Source organism: Hyperoodon ampullatus (assembly GCF_949752795.1).
Source record: "Hyperoodon ampullatus genome assembly, chromosome: 4".
Lineage (NCBI taxonomy): Eukaryota > Metazoa > Chordata > Mammalia > Artiodactyla > Ziphiidae > Hyperoodon > Hyperoodon ampullatus.
Window position 1 is genome coordinate 117740103 of NC_136917.1, and position 22800 is coordinate 117762902.

At 41.0% G+C, this 22800-nt stretch overlaps 1 protein-coding gene across 3 annotated transcripts in view; it reads right to left on the reverse strand.

The window, feature by feature from the left end:
- Window positions 1–3222: 3222 nt before the first annotated feature.
- The window catches only part of ARHGEF28 (Rho guanine nucleotide exchange factor 28), a gene marked incomplete at its 5' end in the record, with an annotated part of 258133 nt that continues 238555 nt past the window's right edge, over window positions 3223–22800 (reverse strand). For all 3 annotated transcript variants that reach the window (XM_079702486.1, XM_079702488.1, XM_079702489.1), the window contains one exon: window positions 3223–3389. In XM_079702486.1, the coding sequence (XP_079558612.1) occupies window positions 3226–3389 (164 nt within the window). In that variant the 3' untranslated portion in view covers window positions 3223–3225. The remainder of the gene's footprint in view (window positions 3390–22800) is intronic.

Sequence of the window (22800 nt, forward strand, 5' to 3'; positions counted from 1 at the left end):
GGACACCTTGATCCAGAGGGAAGGAACGCATTCTGCAGTACCTCCAAATGTGTACTCCAGTGGTCTTTTCTTTTGTGTCTCTGGACTTTTGCTTGGGTTTCCCTCCTTACTTGGAATGTCTCTTCCACACCCTCTGACTCTACTTACATTTCAAGCCTCAGGCATCTTCTACTTTAGGACAACTCCCTTCATTCCACATATTACTGGCCCCAACATGCCCTTTCTCTGAGCTCCCATGGTGATCTGTATTTCTCAGTTATTTGTTCATGTGTTTGTCTTTTCCAACAATTTGCAGGCATGTTCATCTTTACATGCTTCCTAACAGATTGTTTGGCCTTTAGCAGAGGGTCAATAAATGTTTATTGAATGAGTTGAATGGAGGTTTAGAGATGCAAATGAGTTGAAAGCTAACCTTATGAAGCCTTAGTCCACTCTTATAGCTAGCCATCTCCAGGCACCTGACCCCTCTATTCACTGTTTCTGGCTATGCAGGTGCAATCTGCCTAAGGACTGGGACCAGGCTGACCAATTATTTAAAAAGCTTATGATATGATAATAATAGCTAGCATATGTTGAGTGATTACTATGCCCCAGGTGCTGTTCTAAGCACATTGCATAATCATTTAATTCTCACAGTTCTGTAAGGTAATCATCCTTGCTTTATAGATGAGGAAACTAAGACCTAGAGAGGTAAGTGACAGGCCAAGGACACAGCCAGGAAGTGGAAGGTCTGGCTCCAGAATAGATACTCTACTGCTATGCCTCTCTCATTGAGAAAGACAGAGATGGTTGAACCTTAAAAACTTCAGTTTGATCCTGAGTTTGAATGGTGTGTCCTAGGTCACAAGAAGGAAAACATACTCCTTTTCACTTTTAGCTAATCCCATGATTTCATCTTGCTCACCTTCTTCATATATCCCTTACACACAACATCATCACCACCACCACCTCTGCAGCGATTATTTTTCCCCTTTTCCGAATGAGCAGGGCTCCATTTGAGAGTGGGCTGGAAGTGTCTGCAGGAAGGACTCCAGCAATTATGCAGCCGTGATGAAGTGCCGAGAAGCTTGGACTACAAATGAGATGCACATGAATTTATGAAACCTGGAAGGAACAGGGCAAAAATGTTGTTTTCCTTTCTGCAACAAATCTCTAAAGGGATGAAGGTTTCCTTAAGATCTTCAATCGGTGGGAAATATCCTTTGAGGGAAACTTATTTATGATGCTGAGAAACAGGGTGGTTTTCTCCTAAGATGAGTGAATTTCTGTTAGAGCCACAGAGTGAATGCCACGAGATCTGAGCTCATTATATAGCGAGGACAAAGTGAAAAGGAAGAACTTATCAAGAAAGTGTTGAGACTTAGATTCAGTTGAGAAGTCATAATATTAAATTTAAAAATTACCAAGAGGAACCTATGAATAGAGATACATCAAATAATGCTGAAGCTTCCCCTGGGTGGCTACACACAGCCCCAGAGTTTGCAGGGCTTGAAAATCAACCAAGCACATGTATTTTTAAAGAACTCCATGGGGATTTTGAACATCTTTACCTATTTTCACGTATGGTTATTTCCATAGCCTCTGTCAGGAAAAACGGAAAGATATTTATAGTTATCAGAGCAAGGATTTATACTGAAATATCTATATGCTTTTTATTTGAAGGATAGAGAATTCTGGAATAGACATTATTGGAGAGACAGGGAAGATAGATCTTTCTCTCTAGATGTCTTTAGGAATAGAAGATGCACCTTATAAGTGAGGAGTTCATCTTGGAGATGAAAAGACTGATTAAAATTTTAATAAGCTATTATCCATTCTGTGAAAATTAGTCTCTGAATCTGTTAATATGATTGTGACCAAAATGGCCAGAAGCAGCAAGAGTCAGAAAAAAGAGTGTCCCCCAAAAGGTTTTTTTAAAACTCAGATTAGACTTGCCCAAGTGAAAATATAGGTTAGTTATTCCACTGGTAACTTAAGTGGGGAAAAAACATAACGGAATCAGGGTGAATTTTTTTCTCTTCCTATCACAGCTCCCTCCTGGTAAGTGTTGCAAGCCTGAGTGAGTTTAGTATTCCTCCTTTATTTTCATTTTTAATAAAGGGAGATTGTGTTTGAAATGTGTATTTTACTATGGTTCTAAACAGTTTTAAAATTTCAAAGTAAAATAGCAAGGTAAAAGATATTTATTGACACTGACCAAAACATACACAAATACTTCTGACAGAACAAACTGAAAACATTTCCTGGTTTATTTTCTCACACAGAGACCCATATTACCCTGAAAGCAAGATGTGCCAGTTTTCCTTTGTGGAAAAGCACATTCAGGCAGCAAGCTTCACCGAGAGAGCAGTTTTTGTCCTTCAGTAACTGCTGGGCAGCGATCCCTCCAGTGAGTGGTGGTCTTTGGTGCTCCCGGGACCAAAAGGAGGCAGGGCCAGCTGAGAGAAGCAAGGGCTAATAAAGTCTTACTTCAGTAGCAAAGTGTTGCTAGTGAAGTTTACCTCGAACCGACTTGCTGGGGCCCTGCCTCTGGGCTGTGTTGAAAGATGCTGCTGAACTATGACTTCAAAGCCCACAAGCATGAGGACCACGAAGGTGCATCTGAACAGTCTCTGCCCCAGGTCCCAAGAGTCCAGATTGTGTCCACAGCAGAGTGGCCACTCGGTTAGGACAGGGGTCCAAATAGGGTACCTCGGTTGCTTGGTGACTGTGACAGCTCACCACCAGGAGTGACCCCTTTGATGTCCCAAAGACTAGCCAAGAAGAGAAAAGTCCTTTTCCACATCCTCCTCGCCTTTGAGGGCCCTGAGGTCACTCTTCCTGATCAGCTGCTTTGATTGTGAAGATATGCCAATTATATCACTTTCCATCCAAAGTGCTTCACCTAGATCTTAAAAGGCATTTCAAAAAACAAATGATCCCGTAGAAAATACAATATGGAATTTTACTCTAGGGTCATAACAACTTCGAACCTATTTCTGCTTATCTAAGTTAATTTCTCCTCCAGGAGTCTGGAATTAGGTGTGATAAGTTAATGATGATACAAACAGAGTTGTTTTCAATAATTTAATTATTAGACTCATGCCCCCAAAATAAACTTGCACGAAATATTAAACATTACTCCTAAAGCAATTTGGACACAGTCACACACACATCAGGAAAGGAAAAAAAAAATTCTCCCCAAAATGCCTGTATTTTGTTTCATTTGGAAAAATAACAACACAATTAGAGGTAAACAATAGTTTCTTCTGCTCCATCTCCAGTGTCCCCGTCTTGTCTGGTTACTCTCTGTAGATTTAGCTTTGCTTCTGCTATGAACGTTTGCAGCTGAGGGCCATGCGGATTTGAGTCCTGGGGGGCCGGGTATGCAGTCTGAGAGAGGTCCAAATCTGCAACAAACAGCACAGGTCACAGGAGAGTCAGCTTGAGACCTAAAAGTCAGGTGAAACTATAAATCAGAGTCAGAGCCCTCGAAGATTGGGAAATGCTGTGGCCATAGAGCTAGCCACGGAGAGAATGACAGAGTCCAGTGAGAAAGGAATGAAATGGATATCTAATGATTTAATCAAAATCACTAAAATGGTTGGTTGGGTGTACACACATCTCCTGTGGCTAAAAATAACCTTTACAAAATACTCCCAGCAAAACCGGCAAACAAAAACTTGTTACCATTTGTGGGCTGTTCAAACACTGCACCTGCTGACAGGGGGGTGCCCAGTTATTTTTAAAAATGGGTTCAACGTCTTAGAAATACAGTTCTCTACTCCGGCTGTGTGCACTAAGCCATATTTGCATCTGCACAGCATCTTCCCTCAGAGTAACTCAAAGTCAAGAACTGATCGGGAAGACTCAAATAACGTACCTGGGACTTTCCTGATATAGGCGAGGGGAGGGGAGAAAGGAGATGAAGGATGGAGACCCTCCAGCCTCACCATTATGCAAATCTGTTAACACCACCCAAATCACTTAGCAAAAGGAACCAGGTTCCTGGGGAAAATCATTCTGGTAACAACTGACGGGGTGTGTTAGTTTTCTGGTTACCTAGCAACAGCCGGGCACAGCCTATTTTCCCTTTTCTGATAAAACCCTCTAATACATGGTTTAAAGGAAAGGCAAAGGGGGATTTTGATTTGAAAGAAAAGCAAGGCTGTTGCTGCAAACCATATTCTCTGCATTGCTCCACTGACCACCCTCCCGGGAGCTTAGCTATGTGGGAAAATTACAAATAACCAGCTTCAGTTGGAGCAAATAGCAGTCTACATGGAAACCCAGGTGGGGAAGATGGAGAGCCCTGAGGCCCACCTGTTCTTCCTTCAGTCATTAACAAGAGGTCATTCTAATCCTTGCCACATTTTATTCAAAGCCTCTATTATTTAGATGGATACACATAACTGCCGGCACTCTGATGACAAAAATGCTTGTAAGATCCTGACAAGGATCTTTGGTTACTAGCGAAGACAGGAAGCGAGGCCTGGCTGGAATGAAGAGCAAAATGTCCTCACAAGGCTCCACCTTCAGGGATGTGGCTTCCTTTGCTACACCCCCTTTCATCACTTCTTCCAATAGGAGGCAGAGCCAGTGGGAGAGGGGCGGCCAGGGCCGCGGGAAGTAGACACAGGTCCCCTGGAGGAGCTGACCTGTGCCTCCGAAGCCAGCCCAGGAGGACCCTGGGGGGAGGGGAGGGGAGGGGAGGGGAGAGGTGGGGAGGGGAAGGGAGGGGAGAAAATGGAAGGGAGGGGAGGAGAGGGAAGGGGAGGGGAAAGGAGGGGAGGGGAAGGGAGGGGAGGAGAGGGAAGGGGAGGGGAAAGGAGGGGAGGGGAAGGGAGGGGTTGGGGAAGGGAGGGGAGGAGAGGGAAGGGGAAGGGAAAGGAGGGGAGGGGAAGGGAGGGGTTGGGGAAGGGAGGGGAGGAGAGGGAAGGGGAAGGGAAAGGAGGGGAGGGGAAGGGAGGGGTTGGGGAAGGGAGGGGAGGAGAGGGAAGGGGAGGGGAAAGGAGGGGAGGGGAAGGGAGGGGTTGGGGAAGGGAGGTGAGGCTGCACTCCACAGCTCTGCTGAAAGGTTTAGGCCATCCCTAACTCTAGGTATCAATGGGGCACAAAGGAAAAAATCCATTTACATTGGGGTGACTTGATTCTGTTGATCCTAATCCCGTACCTCAAATACTGGGCTCTCACTCACTGCTGAAAACATGGCTACTGAAAATGCCTCTAAATCCACCCTGTGTACGGTGCCTTCTCTGGGCACAGCAGCTGTTCCAGGCCTTTTACAGTCATCATCTCCTTAAGCCTCAAAATGTTGTAATGCACAATTTACAGATTGGGAAACTGAGGCTCAGGCTAAATTCTTGCCCATCGTGCAGCTAGGAAGTAATCCAGATTTGAACTCAGAGGATCATTCCCACTTGTTCATCTGCTCAAGATGCTCATGGTCCCCATTTCTCGTTGTGCTGGAAATGACTTGACCATCTTTGCAGAATTAAGACACCCTGGATGTGTAATGCTTAACCTCCCTAAGTACCAAATTTTGAACAGTCAGTAACCAAAAAAAGAAAGAAAAAGACATTCTGGGCTCCTCCAAACCGATACAGTAATTACTATAAAATTAGGAACCTCCCTCATTCAATCAGGTAAACACAAAAAAACTCAGGCAATGATTTCACTATCAGGGCAATACAGATCAACCTAGAATGTTCTCTGTCCTTCGCCTGTCTGTGGTCATCACACATTTTCACAGCCTGTCTGTGGTCATCACACATTTTCACACTTTTAACTCCTTTTCCTAGCCATTGAAATAAAACCATTTCACCTCTAAAAATAAACATTCCCAGTTAAACTACTGATGTTTAATATTATGCAACCTAAAAAACAAAAACACGCCTCAGAACTTCCATCTAGCAGAGGCTGACAGACTGGAGAACAGTTCACCTCGGCCACCGACCACAGCGCTGCCTCCTAGCCCACAGAAGGTCCAGCCAGGGTGCAAGAAGCACTACAGGGAGAATGAACAATCATCCACTGAAAGAAGCAGTTGGGACGTGATTGCTGACAAATGTGACAAAGCCGGGCAGAAGGGAAGTCCTTAATCCATGTAAGTTTCCTTCCTCTGGGGTATGAAATATGCAGCAAAGAATCCAAAATACTGGTGATTCTAGGCATCTGGGAAGTCCCTTTCATGGTTTCAAGAAAAGACTTTTTCAAAAAGAGCCAAAGAACCAAATACATTTCAGAAAGAATTCTTTTATCTTAAACTGTAGGCTCCTGTTCAGGAAGATAGAGAAACAAGAGTAAACATGGTGGGAGGTTTTTCATTTGTGTGTGAGTATAAGGCAGGTAGAGAGAGAGATTTAATCAGAACTTTTTCAAATAAGAATAAAAATACAGGAGAAAAACATCTCCTGGATCCTAAAGTGAATCAATGGCCCACGTTGTAATCCCATATGGACTGATGTTGCGCTTGTGTGTCACCTGGAGGGGAACTCAATTTCCTTCTCCACATTCCTTCTTGGTTTCTACCTGAACTACTTAGGCAAGGTCAGACAGTCTGTCTTTGAAATTAGAAACCATTCTGTGATTTCTGATTTTATTACTCCATTTCAACCCTGAAAGGACTCCAGCACAGCAATTGTATATTTCTCAAGATCAGCCACCTTTTTCCACACGCTCTACCCTAGAGAGTATGATCATCATATAGAACCCTAAACTGAAAAAACATTTGTTAAAATAAACCCTCGTTGATTCAGAAAGCAGAATTCTTGGGGAGTAGAATGAATCATCCAACTTTATTTGTGATCAAAATGCCTGTAAATTACTGGAAATAAAAATAGAATACCTCTTTTTTTGTGGAGAAAAGAACCCTCTTGTACTGTTGGTGGGAATGTAAATTGATACAGCCACTATAGAGAACAGTATGGAGGCTCCTTAAAAAACTAAAAATAGAATTACCGTATGACCCAGCAATCCCACTACTGGGTATATATCCAGAGAAAACCATAATTCAAAAAGACACATGAACCTCAATGTTCATTGCAGCACTATTAGCAATAGCCAGGACACGGAAGCAACTAAATGCCCATCGACAGACGAATGGATAAAGAAGATATGGTACATACATACAATGGAATATTACTCAGCCATAAAAAGGAACGAAATTGGGTCATTTGTTGAGACATGGATGGATCTAGAGACTGTCATACAGAGTGAAGTAAGTCAGAAAGAGAAAAACAAATATCGTATATTAATGCATATATGTGGATCCTAGAAAAATGGTACAGATGAACCAGTTTGCAGGGTGGACATTGAGACACAGATGTAGAGAACAAACGTATGGACACCAAGGGGGGGAAAGCAGGGTGGGGAGGTGGCGGTGGGATGAATTGGGAGACTGGGATTGACATGTATACACTAATACGTATAAAATGGATGACTAACAAGAACCTGCTGTATAAAAAAATAAAATAAAATTCAAAAATTCAAAAAAATAGAATACCTCATTTTTCAATAAGCAAAGAAATATTAACACAATCATAATTTGGTCAGATAAAAAACCAAATGCTCTTATGATGAAACAAAACTTCAAACGACAAAACCTTTTAATCTACTGTCTCAACACAACTGTCCCTCTTAGTTGACATAAAAGAAATAATTTGATCCTTCCCATACCTCTGGAAACTCAAAAGAGTGAGCATTATTAACCTTAAAATAAGGACAAATAGGCTAAAACACAGCAAAGCCTAGCTAAACCAAGTGGAGAAGTAGAATCTTGGTGCAGGTTTTTTTTTTTTTTTTTCCTATTTAGCTGAACTTTTCTTCACAGCCTAAAACTTCTTCCTTCACAAGAAATTTCCTCAGTCTCACTGTAGGGTCTAAGTCAGTCTTCTCATGAAGTTTCTAAAAATGATAAGTATACAGATTTTGGCTGGTCCTATCCCCTTTGTCTTATGGGCAGGGGGCAGAAAACACCCAGGCCATGGGCTGTATGATGTGCTGATACCCAGAGACAGTTCCCCAAATCCCCCTAATTTTAGCCCTTCATTGTAGCCTTGAAGGGCTAAAAATGCATTTGTTGACATTTGCATTTATCATTTTCACACTTTGCTCACATGCTATTGGAATTTCAAACTACGAAGGAAGAGAATGTGGGATCTGGATGACATACAACCATAGGGATCAGCACCTGAAAAGCTGACACGAGCGGGAAGAAAAACTGGCCTTCCCTGCATCAGCTCACCATCATTATTATTCTTTTGAGCCAACTGGATAATTGGTTATTTGCAGGACCAGACTGGAAAGTCAAGGTGTAAAATGCAACCATGTGTCACACTGAAAATGAATGAAGTGCCTCCCAAGCTGAGAAGTGAATGAAATCTTCTTTTAAACCACAAGGTAAATGTAACCTTGGGCGAGTCACTTCTGCTCTCTGGGCTTCAGTTCACGAAGGATTGAACTGAAGTCATCGTTCAGGCCTCTTAAGCTTCTTATACTGTAGGAGAATGTTTACACCTGTGTTTTGGCTCAGTAAAGCACCAAATACTATTCTAGAAGTGCAACAAATGAATGCATTTTTCAACTGCTTTCTGCTCAAGGAATACAAATTTATTACCTTAAGTTGCATTTAAAATAATGTTTTAAGGGTAATTTCTGGATATACGCCCCACCCTTCTACTTTCAGTCTTCCCTACAACACGTATTTGAGTTGAGCCCACACAGCCTCAGAGCACAGGATTTGGAAAGCTACCTAATGAGTGGAAGATAAGGTCCATGGTCAAAATTTACACTTGATCTTCCCTTCTATGAACATCAAACCTAACAGTAATTTGTCATAAAGAAAGCGGTTGTCTATTGTTTTAAAATATTTAATTCATGTAGTCTTTGCCTTTTTCTGGATTTTCTGAATAGAAAAGCATTTTAAATCCTAATAATTTTTTTTTTTTTTTTTTTTTTGCGGTACGCGGGCCTCTCACTGCTGTGGCCTCTCCTGTTGCGGAGCACAGGCTCCGGACGCGCAGGCTCAGCGGCCATGGCTCACGGGCCCAGGCGCTCTGCGGCATGTGGGATCTTCCCAGACCGGGGCACGAACCCGTGTCCCCTGCATCAGCAGGCGGACTCTCAACCACTGCGCCACCAGGGAAGCCCCTAAATCCTAATAATTTTTAAAGAAAAGCTTTGTTTCAATTTAAAAGCACCAGGAGGGGCTTCCCTGGTGGTGTAGTGGTTGAGAGTCTGCCTGTAGATGCAGGGGACACGGGTTCGTGCCCCGGTCCGGGAAGACCCCACATGCCACGGAGGTGCTAGGCCCGTGAGCCATGGCCGCTGAGCCTGTGCGTCCGGAGCCTGTGCTCTGCAACGGGAGAGGCCACAACAGTGAGAGGCCCGCGTAACGCAAAAATAAAATAAAATAAAATAAAAGCACCAGGATAACTTCCATCATAAACATTAACTGTCCAGGTCTGAATTTAACTCCACATTACCCAATGGCCAGGCAGCCAGCAGCCCAGTGCTACAAAAGCACGTTGAGTCAATGTTCGGATCACTGATGATGCGTGTCAGTCCTCTCCGTGTCTTATCCCAATCCATTCTCCCCAAGAAGACTCACAAAACAGAGCTTCATGTCTCTGGGTCTTGGCTCTGTTCTTGGTTATTTTAATGAAGTGTTCCAACTCATACTCTTTACTACTGTATCCCTTGTGCAAGTTCCTATAATCAAAATTCACACTTTCCTAGAATAACACCACCTCAAAAAAATTGTCATCCATATTCCAAATCTGCAAAATAAGTTGTGTTCCCCCATTTAATGATTGATTCATGCTTATACTGTGAAACATTTACAAAATTGTTTCCTGATGGCATTACTGGCAATCACTATTTTTTTCTCAGGAGCATTAATGCACAGCATTCTCCTTCTAATGGAAAACACTTATTGTACAAAACTCAAGGTGTCCTCAAAGCTAAGGAAAATTGGTCTCCCTCACTGCTTTTGCTCAACTGCATTTCCCATAGTGAGCCACAAACAGCATGTGAGCATCTGGCATAAAAACCAATCTGGATATCTGAAGCCAGTGATCTCAATGAGTGTTAAGATTCCCTTCATTACTCCTCACGTACCTATCCTGCACCTGAAATAAAATAACCGAAGTGTACTCTGGGGTTGTATATGTGTAAATGTGTAATGTAAGAAAGCAAACTCATAATTTTTTTAAGTTGTGACAGTTAGAGTTGGACTTTATTTTCTTACCAGTAATTAACATATTTGGAATAATCTATGTTGGTTATGTAGGTAACGCTGGTAAGAAACAGCAATTGAAGCAATCAATACAATGAAGGTACAATTATGTTAACACAAGATGCATAAGATACGTCAATTGTCTCTGTGTGAACTTTGATTTGCTCTCACACTCTCTCACCCAGAAGGGTGCCCGTGTTACTGAGTCATGACCTTAACATCAGCAAGTCCCACGGGAGAACGGGGCAAGTGCCTCCACCTTCCCCTCTTCTCTGAGATGCATTTCAAAGTGTGTTTCTCTAATCAGGATATTAATAGGTATTAATGATAAAAGAATACAGTGGTCAAGTAAGTTGATGAGACTCCGGGTAAATCAAGTTTCTTTACTGACAAATTCCTCAGAACTTTAATAGGCTCACTTGTATTATTAATCTCCGAAAGGGAAAAACTGTATGTGGCAGGTCCCAAACTCGGGGAGCTTTTTCTCACAGTGTACTTTTCAGTGTTGTGTTCTATGTAATATACTTTGGGGAATAGTGCACTAGAGAATAATAAATCTATTATAGACTAAGAAAGAAAGAGACAATAAATGACCAAGATGCCAGAATAAATCAGGGGTGGGAAGCTGGAAATAGGTGAGGTTTTCCAAATTCAGAGACTCTTAACTCTGTATATAACATCTATAGCAGACTTGGGCAATCATCATCAATGGCTGCTAAAAGCATTAGGAGAAGAGCTGATGGGGAACTTTATAATGGATGGACAACATCTGAACCCACGGGTCAATCTTAATATCACAAAGAGAGAAACAGACACCTCAAGCCTCCTGATGGGATGCAAGAGGAAATATACAACATCTACAACATAGGAAACAGACAACTCCATCTATGAAGATTTTTTCATGTCAAAAAATAAAGCCTGCATCTAGTCAAATATGAAATATCTATTCCCAACTACCAGTTTACAGGAAATATAGAGACAGAAGACTACGTTAAGTGACACCACAGGGATGCAATCAGCAAAATCCAGAATGTAGAAAAATTTTCAGGAAATATTTTTTTTTCAGGAAAAAAAATGTCTTTTCACCAAATAAGCAACCCAGTCTTTTCAGCAAGTTGTAAGATTTTTTTTAAAGGCAAGGGAACTTTAGATTAAAAGACTCGTGAGATATATAAACCAAATGCAATACCTGAAATTATTTGGATCCCAATTCAAACAAACCAAGGGAAAAAAAATTGAGACAATCAGAGAAATTCAAGTACTGAGAGTATGATTTTAAGTAAAAACTGTTAAAATTTTTAAGGTGTAATAACGATACCGTGGGGACTTCCCGGGCAGTCCAGTGGTTAAGACCTTGCCTTCCAATGCAGGGGGTGCAGGTTTGATCCCTGGTCGGAAAGCGAAGATTCCACATGCCTCATGGCCAAAAAAACCAAAACATAAAACAGTAGCAATGTTGTAGCAAATTCAATAAAGACTTTAAAAATGGTCCACATTAAAAAAAAATGATACCGTGGTGATGTTTAAAAAAAGAGAAAGAGTCCATATCTTTTAGAGAAAGATAGTGAACTATTGAATATTTTGGGATGAAATGATAGGATATCCTGGATTTGCTTTAAAATAACCTAACATGAGAGGACAAAAGAAAAGGGCATCGATGAACCAGGATTAGCTGTGTCGGTAATCGTTAATTCATTAAGTGATTCTATTTTTGTGCATGTTCCATGATAAGTTTTTTTAAAGTCCATACTCTTTCATATACTTGGACTATAAAATTATAAAGGGCTCTCTGTTATTCCAATAGCATAGCTTCTACATATCTGATATAAACAGAATACTGTGGCAATAAACTAGATAGATGTCTCTTCTGGATGTGAAATATGTATAGATCAGTTTTTGTTTTTTGGGGGTTAGGCGGGCCTTTCACTGTTGTGGCCTCTCCCGTTGCGGAGCACAGGTTCTGGACGTGCAGGCTCAGCGGCCATGGCTCACGGGCCCAGCCGCTCCGCGGCATGTGGGATCTTCCCGGACCGGGGCACGAACCTGTATCCCCTGCATTGGCAGGCGGACTCTCAACCACTGCGCCACCAGGGAAGCCCTGTATAGATCAGTTTTAATACAACTGTATGACAAGTCATTGGCAAGTGCTGTGTAGGGAGTTATATCTATTTAGAAAGATACACAATTTCTATTAACCTATTCCAGAAAATAGATGAGGTTCATTTGAGTTTATAGCTCCCCATAAAAATGATACAGATTCAGGTATGGTCTTTGCTCTTGCCTGGAAAATCTAACATCTCCTCAGGGAAAATCTAACATCTCCTCAGTGAAATATAATTCAGAAAAGATCTCTTTTTTTTTTTTTTTGCGGTACGTGGGCCTCTCACTGTTGTGGCCTCTCCCGTTGCAGAGCACAGGCTCTGGACGCGCAGGCTCAGTGGCTATGGCTCACGGGCCCAGCCGCTCCATGGCATGTGGGATCTTCCCGGACCGGGGCACGAACCCGCGTCCCCTGCATCGGCAGGCGGACTCTCAACCACTGCGCCACCAGGGAAGCCCTAGAAAAATCTCATTTTATACCCTGAGTCCATTTGTGAATTGATAATGTTCTTTTAGAATTTGGATTCCTATTCTTTAGTCTTCTGAGTTTACTTAAAACTAAAAAGTAACATTTTTAAAGAAATAGGAACTAAAAGATGTACATCTAGTCCAACAATATCTGAGTAAATTTCAGTTCCTAACAATAGTAGGTGTCAATATATAATGTCAAATGAATGAATGAATTACTGAATACCTTATTCAAAAACTTTACCTACTGTAATTAGAGTTGTGGGAATCACCAATTTGGAATTCTTACGTTTAGAAAGTACCTTACAATTTCATTTATTCTAACCCTTGTCTTCTCAGTAGGAATGAAGCTGAAAATGTAGTCAAGATAGAACTGCATAATAGGGCTTCTCTCTTTAAGCCACTAACATTATTTGACCTTGAGTCAAGCATTCAATTCAAACCTCACACCAATCCACAATGGTAGGTACACTATGGAATATGAAAAGGAGAGCTTAAAACAAACCTAACTTGAAAATGGAACACAACTCAGGAACACAAGAAGCTGAAGAAAACATCCAAAAACCATAATTAACATCTTCAAAAAATTTTAAAAAGATATTTCGGCCACCAAACAAGATTCCATAAAATAGGAACTATAAGAGAACAAGGAAAAATCTCTTAGAAATTAAAAATATGCTGGCTGAATTTTTTTTTTTTTTCGGTACGCGGGCCTCTCACTGCTGTGGCCTCTCCCGTTGCGGAGCACAGGCTCTGGACACGCAGGCTCAGCGGCCATGGCTCACGGGCCCAGCCGCTCCGCAGCATGTGGGATCTTCTGGGACTGGGGCACGAACCCGTGTCCCCTGCATCGGCAGGTGGACTCTCAACCACTGCGCCACCAGGGAAGCCCAGGGACAGCTTTTTAAGATTGTGCTGAATTAAACAATATGTAGGTCTCCAGCTACAAGGACAGGGCAGTATTTTCCTGCCTGAAAATGGCACTGAATTCCTCTTAAGGCTGTAGAGACCAGGGACTCCTAAGTACCATGGCAATAAAATTGGAAACTGCCTTCTGCATGACCCTACCCACAGTGAAAGAGTTATGCCTCTCACTTTGCTGAAAGAAGAACTGAATTCATTTCTCTGCCAGGTGAATAATGCAGGAAATCAACCTAGGAATTTTAATGCTGCATTTACTTCTTACTGGTTCAGTAGAGGGAAAAGCAGATGTTAAAATTCTTAAGCATACCAGATCCAGTGTTTTGCTTTAAACCAGAAGAAGGCAAGCAATTAGATCAAACACACCCAAGCTAATTAGTTTTACCTACCTCTTAATAATTATGTTATTACCAGACTTTTTAAAAAAGGCACCCAATTCTTTAAAGGTATATAAATGAGTGTTTTTTTCTCTTGATCAACTACAAAATTATGAGATGTCAAAGAACTTACATGCCTTTTTCTGTTCTGAGAAATTGGTATTTACAGTTTTCAGAGCAACATAAAATTTTTTCTTTTTAAAAACGAGAATCACTTTGTAATTCTTATCTGTTTGAAATAACATTTGCTGAGAAACCAAACCCTGAAATATCTTTTCCAACTGCAGCTTTGAATTTATGTCACTCAAAAATGATTAAAATTTTAAAAGTACAACATAATATATAGAAAATGTTTTCAATGTAAATTTTCACACTCAGCATTCTTTTCATATTTATGTTTTCAATCAGAGCAGAGATTACTATATTACATTTCTGGAAATTAAACGTAAATACTTTTAGAAATTGTACCATTAGAGAAGTAGGCAGTTTGCAGAACAGAGGCAAAATTAGGACTTTATTAAAACAGGAATCAAATGAGAACATATATACTAAGATTAATTACTTTACTCCTTGGAGCCATCTCTTCCTATAGGAGATGATTTTACATTGTCTTATGCATACAAATGTCATGTGGAGCTACTCTAGATGTTAATATTTGTGCTTCCTGACTTGTGACCTATGACTAACACTGGAGCCTAAGAAACGAATTTCCCTTTTATTATCTACCAGGTGACACAAATTCCCAAGTTTACACTACATCCTCCTCCTTTTAGACAGATCTTTCTTCTGTAAACAACTCTTTTTAAGAAGGAGCCATAGCATTACCATACAATTTAACTTCTCTTTAGTGGAATCAGCCACCAAGAGCAAAGAGCAAGTAGCCTCAGTGACTTAGTGACCAATGGCCCCAGCGCCTTCCAGACCAATAAGGGCCACTAAGCACACTGCCCTCTGATAGCCTGTTACCTCACAGAGTAGGAAGATGCAGACACAGATAACTATAAAAGAGGCTAATGAACACTGTCCACAGGCGGACACCACTTCAGAGATCTTCCAAAGAGAGCACTTTTAGATGTGGTAGCCAGGACAGCCTTCAGAGCAAAGACAGAACTGGAATTGAGCCTGGCTGACCAGAATGTCAACAGGAAGAGGTGGCCTCGGGTGGAGGTATTTTAGGTAAAGCTCACCCCTACTGCAAAGGGGAGGAAATGCTGGATGCCGTAAGAAAAGAGAGCTGTTGGGTCTGGTGGAATTATGAGTTTAGTGCAGATAAATCAAAGGGGTGGGGCTGTGTTGGAAGAGTAGGTTGTGGAGGGTTTTGAATGGGAATGCTGGGAGTTTTAACTTTAGGAGGTAAGTTTTGCAGCTGCTGGTGATCAGGACCCTTCTATGGTCCCATGTCTATCTACATACCTGGCTTCACCTGCACATGTAGGTCCAGGGCAGGGTCAGAAGGGAACTGTTAGTCCCCATTTTTCATCTGCTTGGAATAAGCCCACATTTAGCCAGTCAAGTTTCCATCCCTTTGATGGACAAAGCATTATTTATTTTTTCAGTTAGTAGAGGGTGTGTCAGAAGGAAAACTGTTTTGAGCTTCTTGTCCATTCACTCTTCAATCAACACTGAGTGCCTAGTATGTGCCCTGCACTGGGTCGGACACCAGGGAAACCGAGTTGAACAAGACTTTGTCTCAGCACCCAGGAAGTTTATAGCCCATACAATCACTTCAAAAACTGTTCCAGTTTCTTAAAAGCTAAATAGGCACCAATTCTAGGATGAATTCTACTCCTAGGTATTTATCCAAGAAAAATGAAAACATAATTCACAAAAAGCCTTGTACAGACTGTTTATAGCAGTTTTATTTATAAGAGCCAAAAACTAGAAATAAGCCAGGTATCTATCCACAGAAGACTGGATAATTGTGGTAAATTCATCTAAGCAAGATTCCTTAGTAATAAAAGGGAACCAATTGCAGATTCATGCAACAGCATGGGTGCATCTCAAAAACAGTATGTTGAGCGAAAAAACCCTGGATACATAAAGGTAAATAGTATTTGATTCCATGTCATTCTAGAATAAGCAAAATTAACCTGTGGTTGATGGAAAGCAGATGAGTAGCTGCTTCTGGGAGTGAAGGTTGGTTGGTAAGAGGTATAAGGGAGCTTTCTAGAGTGATGGCAGTATTCTGTGCCTTGAAATTCTTTCCACAAAAATGATTGAATAATAGAGTTAATATCTGAGCATTCAATGTATGTAAATATCTCAAACAAACGATATATAGCAACTTAAGAGTCCAGAGGGAAAACAAGTGACAAAATATGGTGGAAAGTAACACAAGGATTTACTGGACACTACAGAATCATAAGGAAAGCTCCTAACCCAGATTGGGAGGGTCTGGATAGGCATTTGGAGGAAAGTGACCCTGGAGCTGGGGTCTTGAAAGACGAACAAGAGTTAACCAGGTTGAGAATAAAGGGTGGAGGAGAGGATATTCCTGAAAGAGGAAATAGATGTACAAAAGGGGCAGGGGTGGCTGGCCTTTCACATAAGTGGAAGAACTTCCTACGGCTGGACCACAGGGAGAGAAAGGACAGAGCAGCATGAGATGAGGCTGAGAGATCAGAGGTCAGATCAGGCCTCCAGGCCCAAGCACATAACCTCCTGCGCTTCATCAGCAATGACTAATTTCAGCACATGGTGCATCTGAATAAGCCCAAGGAAGGTGACCCAAAAAAGCCCTAAGAGGACTGGACACAAATCCTTATCCACAGGCCCAAATGCTGGCCTAGGGACTAAACAAAACTCTATCTAAAATTCATTGTGTTGTATTTGGTATTCAGAAGACAACCCACGTGGTAAATCACGTTGGCATATGTCGTTTGGATTTCAATTGTTCCTACAGGAGAAAGGATGTATTTGAAGGGTGTGCCATGCACAATGAGTTTATTTCAACACCCACTTACATCACTGGTTTTCTTCTTAGTATACTTTAAGGAATAGTAGCCCTGCAAGGTTCTGGGCTGGAGAAGAGGATGTTGCGGTTAAATAGGTTTGGGAAGTGCCATTTTTGGAGAGTCACAGTACACATGAGCACAATGAAAGTTTTGAAGAAGTTGTGTAGTCGCCAAACCACCATTTCCCAGTACCATCTGATTATGGGAACCTTCTATCATGTACTGTGGAATGTTTTTTGAGAAGTGTCTATTTAGATAATACTCCAATGAGATATAATATGTCCTTCAGGTCCCCAGAGCAACTATTTTGGAAGCGGCCCAGTGGATGAAGCAACTGAATGTTCTTCCTAATGCTCTAAACACAAGGTATAACAGTAATAGTGACAATAGCTGTGTCTACTAAGTGCTTCCAAAGTTCTCAGAATTGTACGTTTCGTCTTATAAAACCCTCATACCACCTACAAAGTAGATACTGTCAGAAGTCCAATTTTACAGATGAGGAAACTGACACACACCAAGTTTAAGCACTTGCTTAAGTTTTCACAGGTGGTAAATCTGAACCCAGGCCTTCTATCTTCACCACTATGCCACTCAGCCACCTCCACTGTTCAATATTGATCAGGTTTATTCCTTCATGCATTCATTTGTTAATCTATTCATTGATTCATTCATTCAAATCCCTCATGTAAAAGTGAAGTACCAGAAAATACACCTAAAGTTCATTACATTGGAAAAAGCATCGTTTTAGTCTATGTTTGCTGAAACTTGGTTTAGGAGGTGGGAGAAGATGGATTCTTTATCTTTTTATCTTTGAATGACAGGGAAATATCACATCACCTACCTTCTTCACATGAACATATGTCTCGTCTTGATCATTCTGGTCAAAAATGATATTGCTAGGCAGGTTTCCGCCCTAGTGTTTTTTCTGGGTCCTTGTTGAATTAGTCATTTAATCAAGCCCTTCATGAAATACATTTTCTGAAATTTTCTTGAACCATACATCCTCAAAGTTAGCCAATAGTCTAAAAAGATAAAATAACCATCTCTAAAAAAAATACCCACCATATCTATATATTACCTATATCTCTTATCTGAAGAGGAAATATTTTAATTTGAAGATGAAATATTTTAACTCACTGGCAGCAGCATTTGCAAAAATGCTTCCATATTCCTATCAGAAGCAATGATAATTTCTTTGAGTAGGATAATATATATATATATATTTTTTTGCAGTACACGGGCCTCTCACTGTTGTGGCCTCTCCCGTTGCGGAGCACAGGCTCCAGACACGCAGGCTCAGCGGTCATGGCTCACGGGCCCAGCCACTCCGTGGCATGTGGGATCTTCCAGGACCGGGGCACGAACCCGTGTCCCCTGCATCGGCAGGCGGACTCTCAACCACTGTGCCACCAGGGAAGCCCAGAGTAGGATAATTTTAATGTGATTTTTCCCAGTACTTTGCTCACACAGTTAAGATTTAAGCTTTTCCCTGCTATGCCCATTAAGGTAATCACCTCATACCCAGCTCAGAGCAGAGGTAGCTCATAAAAGACAAATGTGGTATCTGATCTTTCACGATGCTTTACCTCAGGTTGCTTGTTCAGCATAAAATAACTAAAATTAAAAAAAAAATCTTTGCAGATAGTTGAGTGAAGTACCCTAAAAGGCAGCTAAGCACACCTTCCCCCTTGCAATACTGCTGCATTCTCCTTTCAAGGGGGATGGGATTCCAGTCCGCAGTCCTCGGGGACACATCAGTGTGTGACTGTACATCCTCACACTGGAGCCCAAATGCAAAATAGCGCCTCATGACTATGCTGACTAACACACCATCACATTTTGGCCCAAACCTTCCTTTTGTTTCCTCCTTCCAAGCTATGTGCCAGTGAAAAGTAGTTTGCACATGCAAAACTTTGCGGGTGCATTTTAGAGCTCATGCTGAACAGAAGCATCAAGTGTCTAAAAATACAGGATGAGCTCTACTTTGTGTATAATCTATCATGCCAATCTGGATACATTAACAAGTAATCAAAAATAGGTTAACTATTTTTGGTAGGAATAAATTCATCAAGAGTCAGAAGTTTAATCTACTCATTGGAAGTAACGCAGCTTTAAAAGCCTTTAGTTTCTTAAAAGAAGGTTCCATTTTAATCAGATGGAATATATATTAAGAATTATACATTCCATATTCTTGTTATATAATAACATCCTCAAAACAGAGCCATATGGAAACAAGTCAAGAAAACACAACCTACATTTATCCAAAAGTTTAGGCTTACGTAATTTTAAGAATATTTAATAGCTCCATATTTACTACACTAAAATAAGAAGAAAAAAAAATCCAGCATAGCTAAACAGTTAACTGCAAGGGTGCGTCTGAAATGAGAAGAATACAAGCCTAAGATCCTAAACACAGATTCTAGAAGCTTTTGGCAAAGCCAAGTATGTGAAGTCTCTTTCTCCTTGACTCCTAATATCTCACCATCCCATCTTCTGCCATCTGCCTCTAGCAAATGTCAGTGGATTCCCAGGATGGAAGCATGTTTCCTTTCTGATTCATTCCTAAAAGACTCCCCAAAATATGGCCTACTGCAATTGAGCATGACTGCCCTGAATTCATGGTAAATAACCAAAGCCATAGTCTTCTTTCAGCCATCCAGAAGAATCAAGAATCCCTCCCATCTAAAGGACTGGTGTCTAGGGCTTCCCTGGTGGCACAGTGGTTGAGAGTCTGCCTGCTAATGCAGGGGACACGGGTTCGAGCCCTGGTCTGGGAGGATCCCACATGCCGCGGAGCAGCTAGGCCCGTGAGCCACGGCTACTGAGCCTGCGCGTCTGGAGCCTGTGCTCCTGCAACAAGAGAGGCCGCGATAGTGAGAGGCCTGCGTACCGCGATGAAGAGTGGCCCCCACTTGCCACAACTAGAGAAAGCCCTCGCACAGAAACGAAGACCCAACACAGCAAAAATAAATTAATTAATTAATAAACTCCTACCAACAACATCTTCTTAAAAAAAAATAAAAATAAAGGACTGGTGTCTAAATTGAACACTTACAGACTCCTATACTGACAGCCCAAACCATCTTTGAGAAATAGGAACTTCAAAATTCAGAATCTACAAGAAAGTACTGAGGCTTCTGAGAACATGTTAGAAAACAGAGCGTTAAAATCACCTCCTGATTTGGGGTTTTGCATGGAGAGGGCTCTGAGCACACGATTCCTGTTTTTTGTTGCTGGCGTATTTATGAGACTCTTAGAACACAAGGTCCTTATTGCAATGTTATAACATTCTGTGTGATTAATTGATTGCAAGTCACTGCACAGGGTGCCAAGATCGCTGGTAGGAAGCAGGTCATTAAATAAAATTTAAACTCTGCCAATGTTTTGCTTGTAAATGCTTCTTCCAAAGCTTTACAGCAGCACCAGTCCTTACAAAATGACCTCAATTCACCTGAGAAGTAGAGTCTCCTGTATTTTTGGTGGATGATCCAAATATTCTATATTTAATCCAAACATCCAGCATGTTATGTTTTAGGAAGAAAAACCTGTAGTGTAATGAAATTTGCACAAAGAGGGCTATGGAAAAGAGCCGCCATGAAAATAATTAAATTCTGCACAGTTGTACTGTGAAATTGTTCAGCAAAAGGCTCAGGGTCCTATCCTGCAGAACTGGGAACCTCTGTAAGACCACATTTTCCCTTAGGTAAACCTTCAAACCAAGGATTAACATTTCAAATTAAATTGAATTAATATCTTACCTAGAAAGAGAATGGATACCCTGGCCCCTTCTCCAAGCAAACTCCACAGTGATTTATCATGGCAAATTAGCATCTCCACAGATCAAAACCCAGGCCCTGGCTTATTTATTATCTGGCTCGAAGTCTGAGCAGAAAAACAGGACAAGACGTTGGCCCCTCAGCCAGCTGTTTCTGGGACCTGACCAGCTGAGGACACATAGGTGCCTTTCAGTCAGTCTGTCTGGGGTAGAGCAAAGGGATATATTTCTTAAGATGCCACCACATTTGATTTTAAGATTGCTATGATAAATATATGATCTTTCAGGCAACACTTTAAGGCTGACAAGTAGAAGGTGGTGCCGGGGAAATTGGTTCACATTCTAAGAGTGTACTTAACGAAACAAATACTAATTGTTTTGCCTGGGGAGATACATTGGACTGTTAAATAGGATTTAGCAGAAGAAAAAGGGTTTAAGAAAGTGTTTCACTGATGTTGAGCTAGCTGCCCATGTTTAATTTACTGGTGTTCAAGCTACTTTATGGTTAAAAAAGAAATACCCCAGTGAACAGATAGGCTGACTAATTGTTGTTCATATAACAATTAAATGCTAAGTTGTTTATGTGACATCTTCCTAAAAGGACAGCAATGAATTCATTTCTACTTGTTTAGAATAAATTAAGGCATTTTATGGAGAATATGTTTTAACTGTTTGAGCTTTCATTTGCTACACATGGCCCTGTGGGGCTATATGTACAATATTCTAAAGGGAAAAATAACTCATATAAGAAGATGCCCTCTAGAGTTGAACAAAGAGTACCTATATCAAACTGATAAATGTGTATACATCTGAAATCAAATTTATTTCAACATTAATGAGGAAGAAAAGTTGGCAACTGTTAAAGTCTGCTACCTAGAATCCAGAAAGGTATTTATGGCAAGCAATTTTATAGTTATCCTGACATTTCAGGAATGCTACCTCACATATACCCATCTTACAAAAGTTTTCAAACTCACTCAATCCAGGTAGCTAGCCTGAAGCACTTGCCTAGTCCACCTGTATTAACCCCCATCACACCCCACACGTCTACTGGCTTTCCTCAACCTGTTTCAATGCCTCAGTCAAGTCAAGCTGTGTGACTCAAGCTCATAGTTGCTTTCATTTCTGCTAAAGAGTGTGGACCTTGACTCCTTCATTCATGTCACAAATTTTTATCAAATGTTCATTAGATGCCAAACACTGTGCACTGTGCTTTGTTAATTGTGATAGAGCAATGAACAAAGGAGATACATGGAGCGCCCCACTCTCTTGAAGCTTATTCTACAGTGGGACAGGCAGACCTTACATAAATGATTACACATGTCATTAATTCAAATTATGAGAAGTGCTAACAAGGGGTGTTTCCTGGTGATTCTGAGCCTTGATTTTTATCAGTCTATCCAGGACTAACAAGGACAAATAAATTCAGGATAACTGAACCCAAAAAGAGATTAAGGTCATAAACCAGAACACAATTTTTAAATTTAAAGTGAGAAATGGTTTAAACCAAAATACTCCTGTTGGGTGTTCTCAGCATTTTCTTTCTGGTAGGAAAGCCTATTCAGGGAACTCAAGTATTATTAGAAGTTTTCCTGGGGATATACTGATATAATGCAACCATTTATATAATGCAACCCATGAGGGTTGGATGTTCTGTAGATATGGAAGTTCTACATCCCAAGTTGAGATGTTCAGTCTTGCTGCCAAAATATCTCTTACATTTGGTTCTGAAAACATGGTTGACTGATGTAACTTCTTCTCTTCAGAGAGGAACAAAGGGAAGTAAAATGCTGTGACTTTTTCCCTAAGACAGTTCTGCTGATATACTAACAAACACCTCCTCCTAGACCAATATGGAAAAGTAGTTAACCCTTTATATTCTAATATATTTCCATTCTGAGTAAAAAAATTCCCCAATTTACATATTTTTAAAAAAATCACATTTGAAACTATTGGCTTCCTACTGACATTTAGGAGACACTTTCATTT